At 41.8% G+C, this 23,039-nt stretch overlaps 1 protein-coding gene across 2 annotated transcripts in view; it reads right to left on the reverse strand.

The window, feature by feature from the left end:
- PDE8A (phosphodiesterase 8A) overlaps positions 1 to 22,640 on the reverse strand; it is a gene marked incomplete at both ends in the record, with an annotated part of 152,574 nt that extends 129,934 nt beyond the window's left edge. For both annotated transcript variants that reach the window (XM_079700005.1, XM_079700004.1), the window contains one exon: positions 22,428 to 22,640. In XM_079700005.1, coding sequence (XP_079556131.1) covers positions 22,428 to 22,640 — 213 coding nt within the window. The remainder of the gene's footprint in view (positions 1 to 22,427) is intronic.
- Positions 22,641 to 23,039: the final 399 nt, after the last annotated feature.

A 23,039-nucleotide genomic window follows, 5' to 3' on the forward strand; every position in this document is an offset into this window, starting at 1 on the left:
CTGGGACTGCTTTCCTATCTGTTGAGGCTGTAGAAGCTCAGAGACAAATGTGTGACCCAACCCCCTGGCAACCATGCAAGTCTCTGTGGCATGCATTGCCACATACGACCTGATACCTGACTCAACTGAGTAGTCTACCCCTGTGTTCCCTTGGCCCCAATTTTCTTTATCTGTTTGCTTTTTAATCCTACAGTAAGTATTCTTTACCTCAAATCTTTTCTGAATAAGCAAAGGAGGGCAGTTCTAATGAGGAGGTCATCAGCCCTCTGCTGTTCTCCATACTCTGAACGAGTCAGGTTGGACCTTCAGGTTCACATTTGTCACCACAGCAGTATGAGGTGTCTGTGCACTGAGCTAACGGCTTCTGGCTGTGCAAATTAGTTTCTTGAACAACAATTCCTAAATACTTAACAGGTTATTTTCAACTGCCTTATTGAATATTATATAATTTTCTCAAAATGTTCTTTCAGGAACATCATGTGGCATTCTTTTTCAAAATGGAGGTGCCATAAAATCAACAAATTTGATAAACTGTTCAAATTTCAAAAGGGCTTGGAACATTTCAACTCAAGAAATAAAGAAGGTCTATATAATACAGAGATAATACCCAGCTATATAAACCAAATGTCTTCTGCAATGTGTACATTTATTCTATATATTTTCTTGATGAAAAGGCAAACTTTAGAGAAGTTGCTGAAATAAAACATGGGAAAAGAAGGCATATGAACTATGCCCTGTTCACTTTGGTAGAAGACAAATAAAATGTCCAAATTTATCCTTCAATGAAACTGTCATTCAATCCAGAGAGAAATTATTGTTTAAAGGTAGAAAAAAGAAGAATGTTAAAAAAAATAGTTATCTCAGCTGTAATTCCAGGGAACTCAGAAGTCAAACTAGGATAACATCCATTCGGACCCTGCTTGGGTGTTCAAGCATTTGGAGAAACATCACAGACGTGGTAGCAACGAGCCAAAGCAGAACTTAGACATCCAGACTCTATCCTTTCTCTCTCCCTGCTCCCCTTCCCTTTCTTAAGTTCTATCATTCAGGATGCTTCTGGCTGCAAGTAAGGAAAATTAACCTCAAATTATTTTGTGATAAAGTGGATTTATCGACTCACGCAGCAAACACAAAGTGCAGAGTGAGATCTTTCGAGCCTCAGGAGAGGTTCGGTAGGGACTCTGGCTCTGGGACTCTGCAATTCTCCGAGCTTGTTCTTGCCCAGGAGCTGGCGTTGTCCTCACTGGGGGGTGGGGTGGGGGTGGGGACATCTATCCCTCAACCACTCCAGTCCAATTGAGACAGTTTATATCACATGCCTGCCTCTGAACTAGTGACTGGGACCAGAGGACTTCATGTCCTGTCTGACTTAGGCCTGGGTTATGCATCTACTACTGAACAAATAACTGTGGCAGTAAGGACATTAGGGACCGCCCTGGCGCTGGGGGTGGGCTCCATCCCACCCAAACTGCACAACTGCTAAGCATGGGAGAGGGGAAAAGGAGAAGAATTACAAAAGTTACCAAAGAGGTGTGGTAGAGACTGGCTGGCTGTTCAAAGCCAGCTCCTCTCCTTCCTGGGCACAAACAGATATAGATGGATCACAGTTCCCAGCCTCCAGGGCAGTCAGGTGTGGCCAAGTGGCCAATGGAACAGACATGGACTATTTCCAGATCTGGTCCCTAAAAACCTCTCACCCACAGTCCTTCATGCTCTTTCCCCTTCTGCAAGCTGTCCGTGCAGATGTGCACAATGATCTTGGGGAGACATGTGTTGAAGATGGCAGAGCCACAAGATGGAAGGAGCCTTGGTCCCTGAATCGCCACGTAGAGAAGAGTCCTTCACTGATCAGGAACACCTCTTTTAAACTTCACGTGACTGAGCAACTTCTTTCAAGTTGAGACTTTTGTATATTTGGGGGTTTGTTACAACAATCAGCCTAGCCTAACAGGTGAAGGAATTAAGGTCCACAAGGTTGGATGACTTGCCCAAGATACAGTTAACTGACGAAACAAACACAAAAACACAGAATGCAGTGATCTTGCCACTGGAATGCAAAAACAGAATAGAAAGTAAGTAATAGTTATGAAACCACAGGATAAAAAGAGAAGTAATGAGCAATACAGCATCACTAAGTATCTTTTAGGCAGAATGCACAAGTAAGGAAGCGGGTCAACTGGAAAGCCCTTTCTATGTCAAAACTTGGGGAAATTTTCCCACAAGTTATCTCCTACAAGTTAGCCATTCTCCTCTTAGCAAACAGAATTACTGGAAAGTTTCTCTGATAACTGAGAATGCAAACTGCCTCAGAGTCAGAATTAGGAATAATAACTGTCATTACACATAAAAAGCAGTATTCATTCTCAAGCTGAAAAGCATTTGTGGGCTTGAGCTGAACCCCAGTGCAGGGGCAGCTACCATCTGTCTGACCAGCACCCTCCCTTCCTCTGAGAGCTGCTCCCCATCCAACTACCTACTTCTGTGAAAGCTGTTGCTCATCACAGAAGCCACCAGTGGCCGCTGTGCAGGCAGGTGTTCCAAGCCAGGCTGTCCTAGTTCTTCCCGGGGACTCTCAAATTGGAATCAAAGGAAGAGGCTCAGTCCCTCCCCATTAATGAAGCTGTGAAACATGAGGCCAGGAGCTATTGGTGGGCACCATTTCTTGCTGAGCAGAAAGAAGCAGTCCAAGAAAATGAAGATGACACCACATGAAAGGGAAAGATGGAGAAGAGTCCTGGTTTCATGTGGCCCAGAGGCTGGCACACCCCTGTCCTTCCCATGGTTTGGTTATGTAAGCCAGGCTATGGTGGCCCACAAATTTCACTTTGGGCCTCAGCTTGTTTAGATTAGGTTGATGTAACTTGCAATCAAAAGAATCCTGACCAATAGAATCAGGAAAATTGCCTCAAAAAACAGATAACCAAAAAAGTTCATAATATCTCACAGATCTCCAAAAGTAAAATGAAAAGTACAGGAGTATCAATGTCGAGTATGGACTCAGAAATCAGTGTACTGGGATTGAATCCAAGTGTTGCCAGTTTCTAGCCAGGAAACCTTGGGGAAATTGTTAAACCTCCCACTTGCCTCAGTTTTCTTACTCTTAAAGGTGAACCTTTAGGGTGACACCAAGCCCACTGGGTTTTCTTAAAGATTAAATTAGTTAATACACATAAAGTACTTAGAACAGTACCTGGTATGTAGTAAACATTCAATACATGATGGTTTTATTGTTACATTTGATCAATCTTAGTTGATTTTCAGGTTAGTGTCCCGCATTTTCAGTAAGTCAAGGTGGAACCAGCCAGGTGAAAATAGGTGCTGACCAGAGAAAAAAGCATGTTTGTCCCACACAACCTGACCCTCAGCAGTGCACCAGCCAATCCAGATGCTCTTTCATTTGTAATGAAGGGACAGCTTCTTCGGGGGCCCGCCAAGGAAAGGCCAGGTCAGCAGTCTCAGGCCCCTCCAGGAGGCGAGCAAGGACACGCTGTACCAGCCGCCAGCACGCTCCTAGGACATCCATTCTCTCCGACCTCCTTCAACTCCCTGGGCCCTCAGGGCCACAGTGAAACAGGCAGGAGGGTAAATGCTGTCCCAGCGCAGCCTATAGGGACCACTCCATCTTCTGAGCATGCATGACCTGGACAGGTCGAACCCTTCATCCCATCTTAGGCTTGTCTTTTTTCTTTTTTTTTTTTTTAAGTAATGGAATTTCACAAACACAAAAATTTGAGGGCATTTTTTCCAGACACAAGGTACTTCCTACAGCAATCACCTACTTCCTTCACAGAGCTCTACCTTCGCCAAAGTTCTTCTGCTATTTCTGCTGATTACGTTGGGGAGAAAGTCTCAGCAGAGCACTTTCGTGGAAACTGCACAGTCAAAAGCCCAGAGGTCTTTAAGTGCCTAGAAGAATAAGTAAGTATTTGAAGCATTCAGTCTGTAAAGGCATGGGATAAAGCTAGAGAAGGGGGCAGAAGGTACATCAGGCTGGGCTTTGAGGTCATGGAAAGGGGTCTGAATCTGGCAGTGGGAAGCCACAGAGGGTTTGAAGCAGGGAATGGCATAATCAGGTCTGCATCTGATCACCCTGCACCTCCTCTGAACCTCTGCTTGCAGGGTAGCAGATGTCCCAGACGTCTGCATGTGGGATCAGCTTATCTGGGAACCAGAAAAATAAGGTCTGAAGACATGTTTTTCAGAAGAATAGCTTAGGTAGGGTAGAAATTCCAGAAATTTTCCTCATGACGGAGAAGAAGAAGGTAGATCATTTTAGCAACCTGGCTCCAGAGTAGTAGAGAAGGCTGAGAATACTGGGAGCGGGGCAAAGCCCTAATGCCACTGATTAGAAACCACTGACTCCAAAGCAACCTGGTGAGGAAGAGCCAGGGCCCAGAGAAAGTGTCATGCTCGCAGGGCTTTCTAGAGCCTGGCAATGGGACAGGCACGCTGCTCTGATTGGCCAGAGACTGCCCACTGGAAGAACAAGTTCAATTCCTACTAGCCCTAACCAGAGACCTTCTCCAGCCAGCCTACGTTATTTTACTCCAGCAGAAAACTGAGCACAGTAAGCAAACTTTACATTGTAGCAAAGCTAGCCCTGTAAACAAGCGAACCCAAACCAAAACTGTGCGATTACCAGAGAGATTCATGTGGGATCTGAAGCTGTCCTACGTTGCAGAAATATTCTTGGCCTCAAGACAAACATAGCTTTTGGCACTGAAAACTGTTTTTTGGTTTTGGCCAGAAAACCACTGCACCCCTGTTTATTTTTCCATTATCAGTATATTCAGCAGCACTGAAAGGATTTAACAGAGCTTCCTTCTCTCCTGACCTACTAGTGAGAAAACACAATTCTGATCAATAAGCAAAGAGAAACCAGAAAAATCTGTCATGTTTATGGTGCATGACAGGTATCTTCTCACACCTTCTCTCACACGCTCATTTTTTTTTTGGCTGCGTTGGGTCTTTGTTGCTGTGCGCGGTCTTTCTCCAGTTGCAGCAAGTGGGGTCTGCTCTTTGTTGTGGTGTGCGGGCTTCTCACTGTGGTGGCTTCTCTTGTTGTGGAGTACAGGCTCTAGGCATGCAGGCTTCAGTAGTTGTGGCTTGCAGGCTTAGTTGCTCCGCGGCATGTGGGATCTTCCCGGTCTAGGGCTCGAACCCATGTCCCCTGCATTGGCAGGCAGATTCTTAACCACTGCACCACCAGGGAAGTCCCCATATGCTCATTTTATATACAAGGAACTGTGGCTCACAGACGAGTTCCATGACTTGCCCAAGCTCACAGCTGAGTAAGTACCAAAGCCAGAATTCAAATCCAAGTCTGATGCTAATTCTCCTGCCCTCCTTTTTTTTTTTTTTTTTTTTGCGGTACGCGGGCGTCTCACTGTTGTGGCCTCTCCTGTTGCGGAGCACAGGCTCCGGACGCGCAGGCCCAGCGGCCATGGCTCACAGGCCCAGCCGCTCTGCGGCATGTGGGATCTACCCCGACCGGGGCACGAACCCGTGTCCCCTGCATCAGCAGGCGGACTCTCAACCACTGCACCACCAGGTAAGCCCATCTCCTGCCCTCTTTGTATCACAGCAATGGTATATTCAGATTTCTGAACAAGCACTGGAGAATGAGGGGTCAGGGAGACACATACAAATAGAGGCAAGCCTATTCCCTAACAAGTGTATCATCTAAAAGGGGAGGCTACATCACTCATCTCACATTACCTGCAAATGCCTAGTGCAGTTCCTAGTGCACAGTAAGCTCTAAATAAATGTGGCTTGAATGAATGAAGGAAGATTTTGTTGTGATCCAATACTTTGTTGTCTAATAAAGAATCGGTGACTATCACGCAAACTTACCAAACCAGAGTTCTCTGTGTAGATGCAAAGTTGATGCGTGAATTCCTATAATGGGGGAGAAGTGAGACTAGAAGGCCTCTAAAACACTTTCTAACTCAGTCTCTGAAAACTAATCTCACTGTAGGGATGAGTGTCTAATAGAAGTACTGACTGATTTTTGTCAGTATTAAAAACAAGTATATGTTGGCTCATACCGTCGACTATCAGTTACCCCCATAATGGTGTTCTGAGCTTTTGATAATACTGCTGGACTGCAGTGCCAGGCCGACCTCATGCCTGCCTTCAGCCCAGGCAAGGCTTTATTGAAATAAAGCCTCACCTCACTTGGAATCTTTGGCTTCTCAGGACCCTAGTGTTAGGACCCTTAACACTAGAATAACAAAAAAAATATGGCATAAATGCTTCGGGAGGCAAAAGGAACAAGACTTCCTGCTTTTATCTAAAAATGTTAGGGGGGCTTCCCTGGTGGCGCAGTGGTTAAGAATCCGCCTGCCAATGCAGGGGACACGGACTTGAGCCCTGGTCCGAGAAGATCCCACGTGCCGCGGAGCAACTAAGCCCGCGCCCCACAACTACTGAGCCTGTGTGCCACAACTACGGAAGCCCAAGCGCCTACAGCCCGTGCTCCGCTACAAGAGAAGCCACCGCAGTGAGGAGCTCGCACACCGCAAAGAAGAGTAGTCCCCGCTCGTCGCAACTAGAGAAAGCCCGCAGGCAGCAACGAAGACCCAACACCAGCAATAAATAAATAAATAAATAAATATTCATTTATTTATTTTTTTTTTAAATAAAAAATAAAAACGTTAGGGCAGTAAATGAAGCCAGTCAAATATGTAGTGAATGACTACATAAATACTGCATAACTCCAACTCCAAATGTATGGGTTACAAACCTAGAAGAAAATAGGTATCTGTATATGACTTTAAAATGAAAAAAGAACCATTTTGCAATAATCAAGCAACTTCACTAATGATATCCAAATTCTGATACCCAAATGATACCAGAAATTTCAAGTGTTCAATTTCTTTATTGCTTCTGATACAATAAAACCGCTAGACAGGAGAATACTTTGCCCTTTCCTCCTCCATAAAATGAGGAACTTGGGTATGGTAAAGTTAAAAGTCTCATTAAGTAATAAAATTCTAACAAAATGGAAGATTTCAATATGTAACTTATCTGGCCAAGTTCATAAATAAAATTTTAAATAAAACATACTGCTTTTTCATTATAGACTGCCCAAAATGTTTTAAAACTTGCTGTAACAGAACTGTTTTTCAATCAAGACTTAAAAATAATAGATTCTCCTTCTAAAAATAAATCCTAAGAAAATGATCACAGATATGCATAAAGACTTAAGTAAGAAGATGTACATGGCAACATTAGTACTGCCATATAAATTATGTTTTGAAGAAATTTTAATGACATGGGAAAATACAGTTGGCTCTCTGTATCTGCAGATGCAGAACCCTCAGATACGGAGGGCCCACTGTACTATACCATTTTATATAAGGGACTGGAGCATCCACAGATTTTGGCATCCACTGGGGGTCCTGGAACCAATCTCCTGCAGATACCAAGGATCGACTATAGCTGCAATTTATTATTAAATTTAAAAGTCAGGACATAATACTATACAAAGTATCCATTTAAAATTTACATTTTAAAATTTTGATTTAACAGATACACACTACTATATATAAAATTATAAACAATAAGGACCCATTGTATAGCACAGGGAACTATATTCAATATCTTGTAATAACCTATAATGAAAAAGAATCTGGGGCTTCTCTGGTGGCACAGTGGTTGAGAGTCCGCCCGCCGATGGAGGGGACACGGGTTCATGCCCCGGTCCGGGAAGATCCCACATGCCGCAGAGCGGCTGGGCCCATGAGCCATGGCCGCTGAGCCTGTGCGTCCAGAGCCTGTGCTCCGCAATGGGAGAGGCCACAACAGTGAGAGGCCCGTGTACTGCAAAAAAAAAAAAAAAAAAAAGAATCTGGAAAAGAATATATATATAACTGAATCACTCTGCTGTATACCTGAAACATTATAAACCAACTATACTTCAATTTTAAAAAATACATTATGGCAAAAACAATTTTTTAAATTTAAAATCTCTTATGCATGCATATTGTCTTAAAACCAAAGGCCAATATCACACCTAAGGGTGAAGAACTGGACACATTACCATTAAAATCAGGATGAAACAAAGATGCACACTAACACCATTATTATTTAACAATGTTTTGAAACTCCAAAGCAATCCAATAAGAAAACAAAGATTAAGAAGTATTACTGATACTTTTGGAAAGAAAAACCCAAAACCATCAGTCAGCTAATAATGGAAACATTTATCTCAAATCCAAGACACTCTACACTTAAAATTTATCTATTTCACAATAATAAAAAAAGACAATCAACTGAGAAACTATAATGATACTTATTAAATTCAGCAACATCAATATATTTTATCTAATTGAAATAATTGGTTAAAAGATTTAATGCAGAAAAGATTCTGGCTACAACAAAATTATCCTAAAAAGAAATGAGACCCATATGAAAATACATAAAATAAGATAAACAATAAATTCATCCGTACAGACAGAAGAATCCTATAAAGCTATCAATTCTCCCCAAATTACAGTGGATTTAACTCCAATACAAGGAAAATCTCCCCAAAATTTGAGGGTAGAACAAAATTAACATGGAAGAATAGACAAGAATGGGTTAAGGAAATTTTTTTTAATGGAGCATAATGAGAAGGATTAACCTTATCAGACACTATTAAAACATATAAAGCTATAAAAAATGAAATCAGTGCAGTAACAGTACAAGCAAGAATAGATAACCAAAAACAGACAATGCAGGGACTTCCCTGGCGGTCCGGTGGTTAAGACTCTGTGCCTCCACTGCAGAGGGCATGGGTTCAATCCCTGGTTGGGCAACTAAATATCCCGTATGCCATGTAGCACAGCCAAATAAAAAAAGACAGTGCAAAGATATGATAAAGGTGAAAGTATAAATCAATTGGGAATAAAAATAATTATTCACATAAAAGATGCTGGAATAATAACTAGCTATTTTGGAGAGTTATCTCACATTATATAACCAAAATAAATGTCAAATTTTAAAAACTAAATGTTGGAATTAAATAATCAAAATGAAAAATTCAAAAACAAATGAATGAATACTGTATTATATACCTGGATGGATAAGGACGTAAGCTTAAAATAAAGGAAGAAAAAATAAAAATTATCTGGGCTTCCCTGGTGGCGCAGTGGTTGAGAGTCCGCCTGCCGATGCAGGGGACGCGGGTTCGTGCCCAGGTCTGGGAAGATCCCACATGCCGCGGAGCGGCTGGGCCCGTGAGCCATGGCCGCTGAGCCTGCACGTCTGGAGCCTGTGCTCCGCAACGGGAGAGGTCACAACAGTGAGAGGCCCGCTTACCGCAAAAAAAAGAAAAAGAAAAAAATTATCGGAAATGGAAATGTGCAGATTATTGGCTGTAAAAAGTCCATTGCAAAACAGTATGTATTTATGTTGGTTCCTCAAAAAATTAAAAATAGAATTACCATATGATCCATCAAGTCCACTCCTGGGTGTATATATCCCCAAAAGAATTGAAAGCAGGAATTCAAAGATATGCACACCTATGTTCATATGCAGTATTGTTCACAATAACCAAGAGGCAGAAGCCATCAAAGTGTCCATCAATGGATGAATGGATAAACAAAATGTGGTATATGCATACAATGGAATATTATTCAGCCTTAAAAGGAATGAAACTCTGATATATGTTACAACATGGATGAAACTTGAAGACATTACATTAAGTGAAATCGGGCAATGACAAAAGTACAAGTACTACATGATTCCACTTATATGAAGTACCTAGAGTAGTCAAAAGGGAATGGTGGTTGCCAGGGGCTGGGGGAGGAGGGATTAAGGAGTTTAATGGGTGTGAAGTTTTAGCTTTGGAAGATGAAAAGGTTCTGGAGATGGATGGTGGTGGTGGTTGCAGAACGAAGTGAATGTGCTTAATGCCACTGAACCGAACACTTAAAAATGATTAGAATGGTACATTTTATGTTATGTATACTTCACAATTTTTAAAAACCCAGTATGTACTATATAATCTAATTTCAGTGAAAAAATGCAATTGTACAGATAGAGAGATAGATGCGGGGGGGAGAGAGGGAGAGAGAGAAAGACAGGGAGACAGAAAGGGGGAGAGAGAGAAAGGGAGGGAGGGAGAGAGGGAGAGAGAAAGAATCTGGAAGGATATGTACTAACATGTTATAATAAATGATCCCTAGGTTGTGAAAGCATTTGCTAATTTTCTACACTCTGTATACTGTAATAAAAGAGGAGGCTGTATAAAGCAGATGGAAAAAAACATAAAAGAAGGAAGAGTGCTAGATTTGATTTCATAAAAATGTAAAATGTCTACAATTTTTTAAAATTGTCTATTATTTTTAAAGTAATACATCCAATAAAGAGAAAAAGATTTGCAATAAGCACAAGAGATCAAAACTTAATTCCCAAACACATTAAAAAGCTCTCATAAATAAAATTTTTTTAAACTCTAAAACCCAAACAGAGAAATAGGCAACAGACATGAATTCACTGAAGAGGAAGTTCAACTGTCCAAAACACACTTGGAAAAGAAAAAGTAACAATAAATGAAATAAATTATCATTAAAATACTAATAAAATATCACTCTCCCACAATCAGATTGTTGAAAGCATAACAAGCACTCTCATATGCTCCTGTGATACTAAAATTTGATCACGTCTTTCTAGAGGGCAATTTAACAATGTGGATCATGAGCTTTTAAAAGTTAATAGTCACCATACTATGAACTACTCATACATGAAACATAGATTAATCTCAAAAACGTAATGCTGAGTGAAAGAAGTGTTACATAAAAGAGTACATGCTACATAATTCCACTTATATGAAGTTCCAGAACAGACAAAGCTAATCTATGGTGGGAAGAAAATTAGAAGGTGGTTGCAGGGATGGCAGGGAGAGACAGCCTGGGAAGGAACATGAGTGAACTTTCTGGACAGATAATATTATAACCTTGACAGAGGTTTGGATTACACAGATGTATGTATGCATCTGTCAAAACTCAGCAAATGCACAATAAATATCTGTGTGTTTCACTGCATGTAAATTTTACCTCAGAAGAAAAATCCAAATACTGGACTCTAATTAATGATATGCATGCTGCAATATTTTAGGAGAAGTGGACTGATGTCTGCAACTACTTTAAAATGCATCAAAGAAAAAGGAGATGGAGATGATAGACAGACAGATACACAGTTGTCCCTTGGTTTCTGCAGGGCATTGGTTCCAAGATTCCCTCAGATACCAAATCCACAGATGCTCAAGTCCCTTATATGAAAGGCACAGAATTTACACATAACCTAAGCACATCCTCTCGTATAATGTATACTGTGAATCACCTCTAGATTACTCATAATACCTAATACAATGTAAATGTTATGTAAATTGCTGTAACTACAATGTAAATGCTATGTAAATCGTTATTAAAAGGCAAATTCAAGTTTTGCTTTTTAGAACTTTCTGGATTCCCCCACACACACCCCCACTGGTTGAATCCTCAGATGTAGAACCCATGGATACAGAGGGCTGACCATATATGATAAAGCAAGTACAGTAAAATGCTACCATAAAATACAGGAGTTTGGGGTGCACAAGGGTTCACTGCAAAATTCTTTCAAGAATGCTACATATTTGAGATTTCTCATAATAACATGTTAGAAATACTAAAAAAAAATCAGTCAACAGCCACAAGGCAGTCTTCTGAAGTGCTGGAAATATTCTCTCTTGATTTGGGTGGTCATTACATGCAGCATATGTGGGTAAAATTTTATCAAGCCATACTCTTTAAGATTTGTGTACTGTGCTAACTGCATTTATATCTCAAAAAATGTTTTAAATAAACAGCAATCAGAATAGGACTTTAAAGTGTATATAATTAATATACTCAAAAAGATAACAAGTATGCTGTAACAAAACAAAACAAAAAAACCCCATGAATAAGCAGTTATAAAAAGAACACACCATAAATCTTGAATACAGAAACTGTCCAATTTAAAAAATCGAAGGGTGGCTCAGTGGTTAAGAACCCGCCTGCCAATGCAGGGGACACGGGTTCGAGCCCTAGTCCGGGAAGATTCCACATGCGGCGGAGCAACTAAGCCCGTGCGCCACAACTACTGAGCCTGCGCTCTAGAGCCCGTGCTCCGCAACAAGAGAAGCCACTGCTCGCCTCAACTAGAGAAAAGCCCACACGCAGCAACAAAGGCTCAGTGCAGCCAAAAATAAAATAAATTTAAAAAAACTCAAAGGGCTAGATAGCTGAGTAGACCCTGAGGAATGAATCAATGAGCTAGGAGAGTGAGCTAAAGAACCCTCCCAGACTATAGCACAGAGATGGGAAGTAAAAGAAAACTGAAGAGATATAGAGGACAGATAAAAGATGTGCCTAAATCCGATCATTTGGAGGAATCTGCAGAAGGGAAGGGAGGAAATGGAAGGGGGGACAACATTTGAAGAAATAACAATTAAATGTTTCCTAGAACTAAAAGAATAAAACCATTTTAAAAAATAGTTTTTAATTACAGTTATTTAAAGTTATCTACATGGATGCAAGGAAACATACTACCATTTTATGAGTAGCTATCTCCTGATTATGCAATTTAAGGTCCTTTTCTTTTTCAAGTTTTCTAAAATGAACATTACTTTTGTAAGAGAAAAAGTAATAAAAGTTTATTTTATAAAATAAATCCAGAACCAAGATACAAGAAAGGCTTTTAAAAATTCCCTACCCTCTCTTTCCTCTGACTTCTACCCTATGCTATTATAGTGACCCTGTTTCTGTAAGCAGCCACCACAAACTTGGGCAAGTCCTTTGATCTCTTTAAATTTCTGCTTCTTTTAGGTCTTCAACAGGGAAAATAAAATCCCTCCTTCCTACCTCACAGTCCTACTGTATATCACAGGGAACTATATTCACTATCTTGTAATAAACTACAATGGAAAAGGATATGAAAAAGAATATATATATGTGTGTGTATATATATATATATATATATATAATCAGTTTGCTGTATACCAGAAAACACAGCACTGTAAATCAACACAACACTGTAAATCAACTATACTTCAGTTAAAAAAAAAAAAAATAGCGCCCAGTCAACTATACAGCACTGTAGAAATTGAGCATGTTATCACAGTCCTTCTAAGCTGGTAAACCCCAACCTCTGAGTCACCCTCCACTTCCCTCATCCCTCACTCCCCAAATCCAATCCATTCCCTAGCCTGCCAGCTCTTCCTTCTTTTCCCAAACCACTGCACTACCTAGTTACACCTGGTCATACCTTGTGCCTGAACCACCACAATAGTCCCCTGGGTGATGCCCCGCCTCTAACTTTTCCTTACCCCACCCAGTGCACTTTCCTCCTAAAACTTAATCTTCATAAAATACATTCATCCTGTAACTACAATGCTGAAAATGAAAGTCCTCTGAAGTTTACAGGATGGACTTCAAACTCCTTAACCTGGCTTTCAAGCCTTCCCTCCTATCCCTGGTCAACCTCCTCACTGTTTGTGGAACAAGCCAGCAACCCCCCACCCCATACACACCCCCATTCTCTACCCATCCAGGTCCTCCCAGTCTTCTTAGCCCAGGCCAAACCCCTCCCTCCCTTCCTCCCTCTGCACCTTCTGACCAATCCAGACCAAGCTCCTGCCAGTTCTCTGAACACCCACTCCATCCCTCAGGCGTCATCCTCACTTCCAGGTCAGAGGCCTGCCCCACACGTCCAGAGAGGACTCTTTCTGCCCTGAGGGCAGGGCCTCCTGCTTGGCTCCTGTATCTTCTGTACTAGGCACTCAAATTAACCTGCTAATAATTTTAGTCTGTAAAATAAACTTTCTCTGCCTAACTGAATTTTATTGTAATTATTTCTTTAGTTTTCTTTATAGTTTTAATATCTATATGTACATCACATATATTCCTATATAACATACTGTTTTGCTATTAAACTTTAAATATAGAAGAATTTATAAAGTATAATTCTTTTTAAGTTCTTTCTTTCAACATTGTTTTTGAGATTGATCTATGTTCATCTGTACCTACAAGCCATTCATTTTCAAAGCTGAAAAGCATTCCTTTGCATATCACAATTTATTCATCCATTATGTTGCTGAGGGATATTTGAGTTTTATCAGAAAGTTTGCTCTTAAAAGCAATGCTCCTATGAACATTCTTATGCATGTTTCAATACACATATGTGTCTCTAGGACTGAAATTGCTAGGTCATAGGATCACATGTTTAACTCTACTTGGTAATGACAATGGTTTTCCAACCGATTTATGCTTTTACTTACAGTGTTGAAGAATTCCTCAAAAATACTGTCAGGCTTTTAAACATTTGCCCATTTGGTGGGTGTAAAATGTTATTTCATTGTGGTTTTAATTTGCATTTCCCCAGTGAGGCTGACATCTTTTCACACATGTATTGGCCATTTGGTTTCCTCTTTGATAAGCTCCCTAAGTCTTTGCGTATTTTTCAACTGGGCTGTCCTTTTCTTATCTACTGTAAGAGTTCTATATTTATTCCGGATACCAATCCTTCATTGGTGTTATGTGTTGCAAATATCTCCTTCCAGTTTATGGTTTCCTTCCTTTTCACTCTCTTTTGATGAGAAGTTCTTTATTTTAACGTAGTTGAATTTATTAACCTTTTCCTTTATGGTAACTGCTTTGGGTAACTTGTTTAATAAATCCTTCCCTACCCAGAGGTCATGAAAATATTTATATTTCCTTTTAATAAAAAACTGTTAAAATAAAAACTTCAAAAAGGAAGTTATATAAACAATCAATTAGCACATGAAAACATACTCAAAATTATTAGCCATCAAGGAAATGCAAATCATAACCACAAGGAGATACCACTACACACCCACCAGAATGGCTAAAATTAAAAGACTGATAACACCAAACGGTGGCAAGGACGTGGACCAACGGCATTTTTATTATATACTGTTGGCAGGAGTGTGGAATTGTATAACCCTGGAGAAAGGTCAAGCAGTTTCTTAAAAAGCTAAATATAATAGCTATCCTATGACCCAGCAATTCTACTTCTTGGTAGTTACCCAAGAAAAATGAAAGCATATGCCCACATTATAATCTATACTAGAATATTCATAGCAGCTGTATTCTTAATAGCCAAAAGTTAAGAGCAGCCCTACCATCCCTCAAGAAGAGAATGAATAAGTGAATTGTGATCTAGTCACACAACAGAATACTACTCAGCAAGAAAAAAGAGCAACATAGATGAATCTCAAAAATACTATGCTGAATGAAAAAAGCCTTACACAAAAGAATACATTATTTTTATAAGATTCTACTTATATGACACCTAGAACAGGCAAAAATAATTTACAATGGGAAAAAAAAAAACTGTGGTTGTTAGTGGGTGGAGTTAGGAATGGAAGAGGAACACAGAGAACTCTCTGGGGTGATGGTAATAGTCTGTATCCTGACAGAGATTTGCATTACACAAGCATACACATTTATACAAAAAAAAAAAAAAGGTAACAAATTTTTAATTCTAGGTGATATGCATACTGAAGTGTTCAGGAGTCACGTATACTGATATGTGAAACTTACTTGGAAATGACTCCAAAAATAAAATGGATTTCTGGGTGGATAAAGGGATAGAGAGAAGTGGTAAAGCAAATAAAAGAAAGTGTTAACAGCAGAATCTAGGTGGTAGGTATACACACGGTAGTTCTTTCAACTTTGTTGTATGTTTGAAAATTTTCACAATAAAATATTAGGGAAAAGACAAAAATATATTTTAAAAAGGAAGAGATGCGCTTTAAAAAATAAGCAGATAGGGACTTCCCTGGTGGTCCAGTGGTTAAGACTTTGCCTTCCAAAGCAAGGGGTGTGGATTTGATCCCTGGTCGGGGAGCTAAGATCCCACATGCCTCGCGGTCCAAAAACCAAAACATAAAACAGAAGCAATGTTGCAATAAATTCAATAAAGACTTTAAAAATGGTCCACATCAAAAAAAAGTTATCAAAAAACCAAAAAAAGCAGATATATTTGAGCGAAGTTTGCCTTTGAAAAAGGTAACTGAAAGAAAAAGATCAATCCTTACACATACTGGTGCTTTGGAGTTTACAAAACACTTTCACACAGATTATTTTAAGTGATCCTCACCAAAACCCAGGTATTCTAGTCTCATTTCATGCTTGAGAAAACTTAGGATCAGAACTTGCCAAATATTACACAGCCGTTACCTCACAGTGCTGGACTTAAAAACAAACACCTCTGGCTCCTCCACCTCCGTTCTTTCAAATACACCTCACTAGGGACCTGCCGGCAACCGCAAACATTTGAAGACCACGTGGAAACTGCTGATGTGCCACCAGCCCTTTGCTTGTCCCATGAGCAGAGTGACAAGGCTGAAGCAGCTGTTGTACTTACACTAGCAGGACATGAAAGGGAGAGGCACGCAGACAGTAAATGAACATGAACTCAACAGATCGAAGGTGTGTTTCCAATCCACACAGAATAAAAGAACTGGCCAGCCACCCTCGCTGAGTTCTTTGAGGCCATCCCCAAAGTCTGGGGAAATCTGTGATATCCTTCCTGTCTATATAGATGGGCAAACTGCATATGAGGCCTGTAGCTAAGAAACTGCAACACAAAAGTTGTCAAAACAGCTCTCTGACAAGATATTCCACCACTCTTCTTACCAGAGCAGAACAAAAGTAGAACAGAAGGACGAGACCCAGGAACACTGCTCAACCCTGACACGACCAAAGTGAGAGGCAAAAGTTTTACTAATCACTCCACAGATTAATCACTGGCTTCAGGGTATTTTGGCTTTTTATTAAAACATATAACAACACACTCCAATAATTTTGGTTAAATTTAAACAGGTGAGATAGACCCGTGGAATATGAATAAAAAGCCCTTTCAGCCTTAGAGACTGGTGTATTTATCTGAACATTTACTTAGTGTGCCAAACACTCTGGGAACTGTAATGAAACTAGGACACAGTCCTTGCCCTCAAGTGGCCTATAATCCAGCCGGAGGCTCAAAAAAGAAAACCGAGCCCACAAGGGCTATAGGAGAAAGTCCCAAGAGCAGAGGAAAGAGAGTGCAAGTATAACCAGGGCCTCAAGAAAGATTTCAGCTGGGCCTAAGTCTGGGAGCATATGTATGTGCAGAACTGTGGGCAGAAGAAGGGGGCGAGGGGCTGCACTCCAGGCTGGCTCCTACGGAGGTCCTGGCTCCTGCGGAGGTCCTGGCTCCTGCGGAGGTCCTGGCTAAGGAAGGCTACCTGCAGCCTGAGCACGAGGGAGAGGAAAAAGTACCCTGAGGGATGCCTGCCAACTCATTTTAGAGAGTGAAGAGGACAGATCAGAGGGCCTCACAAAATGCCTGACTTGATTAATTAACTGAGACAGGGCTGAATATGGCTGCGACTTCCACAAACATGGGAACCTAAGGTAGGGCTGGAACTGACTGCCCCAGTAAGTCAAGACTTAACAAAATCTTAATAACACAGATTCAGGATGCCTGCTTAAAACCCAGGTGGACCTGCGATGTCTGTCACCTAGCAGAAGGCCACAGAATGGTAGATGTAGAATAGAGACAGAATAGAGAATAGAATAGAGACAGGTGGTTCTCAGAGCAACAAGCCAGGAGATAAGCACCAGGAACAATGGCTTTGAATCCCAGCTTAATGTATGGCCTTGGGTGAGTTTCTAACCTCTGGCGCCTTATCTGCAAAAGGGAAATGACACTAGCCACCTCACAGGGTTGAAATGAGATTATATCTGAAAGGCATCCAGCACAGTGCCTACCACGTAGGAGGCATCAAGGAAAGGGGGATATTACTCATATGAACAGTCTGCTAAGAACTTCAGAGTCCTTTGCCTCCTACCATCCCACTGTGTCGAGAAACCAGGCTGAAGCCACTGACTTTGGATACCACCAAGGGCTTACTCATGTCCTAAGCAACTTCTCCCTCGGTTCTTTGATTTCTTTGTATGTTAATTTTTAAAAATACTCTGCCCATGAAGGCATTTTAAGTTATTCTGAGATGTCTGCCTCACCCTGCGGCCTCACATCACAAACCTTCCCCTACTGAAGAACCCAATCCAAACAGGCAAGCCGTCCAAGGGAAAACCAGTGTCATAAGCCACTTCACAGGGAACATTTGTGCCAGAAGGGACCACAGGCCCCATCCCAACACTCACTTCAGCAAGGACAGGGTCAAGGCCAGCCCAGGGCAGGTCTGAGCCGATAGAGCTGTGACATTCATAACATCACTCTTAGGAACCAAACTTAAAGTGATGGTGGCAATGATATTAAGCACTAAAAGTATATACATAATACAAAGCATTTTATGTATATAATAGGCATTCAAGAAAATTTTTAAAAGCAGTTACGTTTATAGCTAGGCCTGGCAAGATAATGAGATTCTATACACCAAAAGGCATAAGAACACAATGATGACAGAACTCACAGCCCATGAGCTCAAGATAAAATTATAGTCACTATTTCAGGAACAGAAAGTTGGGTCTCATTTCCTCAACCACACTTTCACAGGGAAACTTTCAGTAACTCCAGATAATCTACCAAGGGCCGGTGACCCCTAGTTGCAGGCGTGGGGGTCACTCAGGTCACACACAAAGAAAAATTCACCTTCTTTTAGGAAAATATAAAAATTTGATTAATCCACGCTGTATGTTAAGAGCAGGCAACAAATTTTATTCCATAGCTAGGAAACACCAAGAAACCACTAAACTTTGGTGGACTAGGGTGGGTAATTTCACCAGTTGTGTGGAGGATGGTGGGCTGGCAGGGAAAAGGAAGGAGGAAGACTAGGAAGAAGGGGAAGGTGGTGAAAAATAAGAGAAAACTAGGTGGGTGAAAAGAAATGACACAAGCAGATACTAGAGATAGACAAATGGAGAATCGGTCTGAGAGCTGAAGGCAGTAACCCCTGGTTAGAGGTTAGCGTGTGGCCACGCCATCATCTGTCACCTGTTGTGTTCTGCCCACCCAGCTGCACTAATCCTTAAATCTCTATAGGGAAATCTACTGGGCTTACGAGGGTGGAAATATATTATTCCCTGAGCACAAATGCTCTGAAAGAGCAGTACCAGAGACTTCCAAAAACCAAATCTAAATTCCACAGCCTCCACTCTACTTAAAACTGGTTTCTATTTCTCCTTTATATGGGCTGGCTGGATTTTCCACTTCTACAGCCTAGTCCACACAATTCTCCAATTCAACCAATGTTTGTGGAAGGCTTACTTTGTGGGGGGACACAGCAGGGAACAAAACAGATGTGACTGCCCCTCACAGAGCTGATCAGTGACACACGGTGGGGAGGGCATCCATCTTTAGCACTGCACTGGGTGTTCGCAAAAAGGGAGGGAGGGTGAGCATAGGGTCTCCTCGGACACTCACACAAATCTTTCAAGGGCAACTCAAAGTCCTAGCTAAGGAAAGGGAAAACGGAGTAAATCTAAAGACTGACAAGAAAATATTAAATGTTACAGTTAAAGTGCACCCTGATACAAAACAAAACTGTAAGTGTTCAAACTGAACACAGCATTCATTATCTGTAACCACATAGACTATAACTCCTGAAATGGATAAACAGCCAGAGTATTTTTAGTAATACTTAAATAAGTTCATAAAGATGACCCAGCCTAATGTATTACAAGATCCTAAAGTACCTTTGGAATCATTAAGAAGCAGATCATGTTTACTGAGTTTTACTGTTAAGTATATTTCTTGTACTTTGAATATCGGTATCTCATGTTAGGAATTGTGTCTTAACATGTGGCCTGTCTAAGATATACCTCAACAAATGGGCTCCATAATCAAACACATTTGGGAAATGTTGCACACTCTAAACACCACTTGGAGATTCAGAGTGTATTTTAGGAAATTAGGCTTTCTGACAAATCCTGTATGAAAGAAATCTGCCAAACTTAGTCTGAGCCAGTATTTCCCAAACTAATTTGACCACGGACACTTTATTCATTTAATACTTATTAACAGTCCACAAATTGCTTCATGGAACACATGTGGGATACGCTACAGGTGTAGGGGATGATTAATCCAAAAATGCAATTGATTATCAATCTCCCAAGCATTCTGATGAACTGGTGTTTATTATATGCTATAGAAATACAAAAACTTCCTCAATGAATTTCTGACTGGAATTCACTCAACAATAAGCTGACTTACTATATTTTTAAGAAAAATATTTTTAATGAACTAAAATTGGATCTTGATATGTTAATATAAAGGAATTCAAATACATTATACAAAAATTTGACTTTGCTAAATTGCTGAAAACTTATCTTCCCTAAACATGGGTTTTTAAATTTCCAGAGTATATTGAATATCTTAATTTCAAAAGATTCATTTCCTTAAAGAAAAAATACTGAACTAAAAAAATGCTGATATCTACCTCTGCCTTTACCTGATATGCCTAATTACAAATATCTGTAACTGAGATGTGGTATCAACATATATAGCTCATGAATAACAAGCATGGGACTATTATTTCTATGGTTGTGGGGTTATTTATAATTTGACTCCTCCTCCTGAAAAACCTAACCTTAAAGCCTACATTGGAGGTTTCATGGAATCCAATTCCAGTGACTGAAAAAGTTTCATCATTCAGTTAACAACAAAAATAAAACTCAACAAACATTTATTTAGCACCTACTATATGCATGCCAGTGGATTAAGCACTGTAATGATGAATGTATTTTTCTGGACCCCAACTCAAGACAATGGTCTGACAATGGGCAGAATACTTGAGACTCTTAGAAACTCAGGGGACCTCTAGGCAATGTGGATGGCAGAAGAGCAAGCTGCTACACTGAAAATGCTTACAAGACACCTGGGTGAATTCAGGACCACTGCCCCAAAAAGACCAATAAGGCACAGGGCCTCCTTCTTAAAAAGCTACGTTAGTGACTAAAAGTTTAATATTACTTAATGCAAGATAACCAATATCAGATTTGGGTCAAACACTTGAAAGCTGTTATAGATTCCATATTCAACTTCACCTGTGACGTCTTTTTTTTTTTAAGCCAGTTAGGTAGCTTAACGTACAAGCATTACAGTGACATTAAGAGCAGCTTAGGTTAATAGTTTTAAACTATCACAGGTTTCTACAAAGACTGTAGGAGAAGGAATCCAAATCTGATCATCAGAATGAATTTGAATTTTCAGATAGCGCAAGACAGGGGGAGAAATCACTTCATCTATGTTATGCAACACCGAAAAAGACTTTTCACTTTTATAGAAAAGGCATGATGACTGTTAGAAATTTAAGACAGAAAGTGAACCAAGTTCTATCCCTCTAATTTGGGGGGTCTAGCAGTACTCAATAAGCAAGAAAATCAAAACAGTTTCGCAAATGACTCTTTTAAAGCACAGCAGCAACCAGAAGGATTATCCTCAACAATCTGCAGCCATACATACAGGAATATTTTCCCCTAGTTTAATAACACATAAACAAACGCGTGAATTCCTGCTCTAAAATTTCAAATCAGAGAACCCGAAAGCTGCTGCAGTCTGCCTTCATGAACATTTTTTTCCTTTTTTTAAAAAGGAAAAATACCTTCCCTTTAGAAAACCTTAACAAAGACTAAGCCCAGAAACTCTGACAAAACATAGCCAAGGCAATAGGCGCTGGAGAAGACACGCAATTCAAAAACACAGTCACAAACTGTCCCAGTAAGACTGCTTAATAAAAAATTAACTTTGTTCTGTTGAATGCTTCAAAAATCGCGTTTCTGATACTATTTTCTAATTACATATGCTTCAAGTACAACATGCATGCTAATGAAAGTGAACCTCAAATACGTGTGCAACGAAGCAAAGCAGATGTTCCAGATTACATTTTAATAGTCCCAAACAAAATGGAAAACTGCAACTGCATGCTTGTGCAAAGCTGACAGAGGGAAAACGCAACACGGTGGTAGGGTCCAGTACCCCGGCTTCACAGTGCAAGCCGACCTTCCCTTTCCACCACGAGAACCAAAAGAACAAACTTCACACTGATTTAACGTTCAGGGTCGCGCCAGAATATCCTGGGGGGCGGGGGGTTCCTCTGTACCCGCTGTTTAGGAGGTAATGGATTCAAGCGCCTGGGTCAAGTTCACAGCGGTCCCTCCTGCTCGACACGTCGGGTCGGATGTGTCCCAGGAACCGACGCCGCGGCTCAGAAAGCGTCCTAAGCACAACTCTACTAAGCACGGTCCCCAGGACTAGGGTTGGTACGCTTCCGGCCGCTGCCCTGGGAAGACGGTCCGCTGGCGTCCGTCAAAGTCATCCAAAGGCGGGCGACAGGGCACCGCGAGCCGGGAGGGAGCCCCGCCCGGCCCTGCGGGAAAGCTGCCGCGCCACGGAGCCCGAATTTCACCGCGGACCGCAGCCTCGGAGCCCCCGAGCCCCCGCCCGGCACCCCTTACCGTGTTGCCGTTGCCGCTGCCGCCGCTTGGCTCGGACTCCACGAGGCTGAAGCCACAGGACCGGGCAGAGGCGGCCGTCGTCTGGCCGGGTGGGAGGCGCGGACCGCCGGGCTGCAACGGCGGCGCCACGGGGCCCGGCGCGTCCTCGGCCTCGTTGCCGCCGTGGTACACCGCCCGGCTCTCGGAAGCGTGGATGCTCTGGGCACAGCCCATGCTGGCGGCGGCGTCGCCGACACGCTGGCGGGCAGCCGCGAAACGGTCAGTAAAGGGCCAGCCCGGCGCCTCGCGGCCGCCTGACCGGGCCGCGGCGAGCACGAGTCTCGCGCCAGGAAGTGCGGCCGCCCCTTTTATCGCGGTGCGGGCGCAGCAGCTGCGGCGGTGGGGAGGGGGCGGTGGGGCGGGCACCGCACCGCGGCCGCCCCTCCGAACATGCCCTTCCTGAAGCGGGAGCCGCTGGCCGCCTCCCTCACATCGCCGCGCTCGCCTCGGCCGCGCCGCGCTTCCGGGGAATTTCGGGGGAGGAGATTTCAGCTCTCCCGACCCGAGAGCAGGCGAGTCCCCCGAGGGAGGTGAGCTCCCTGCTGCGCCCGCGCACGGTCTCGTTCCCGCTCC

The sequence above is a fragment of the Hyperoodon ampullatus genome, assembly GCF_949752795.1.
Source record: "Hyperoodon ampullatus genome assembly, chromosome: 3".
Lineage (NCBI taxonomy): Eukaryota > Metazoa > Chordata > Mammalia > Artiodactyla > Ziphiidae > Hyperoodon > Hyperoodon ampullatus.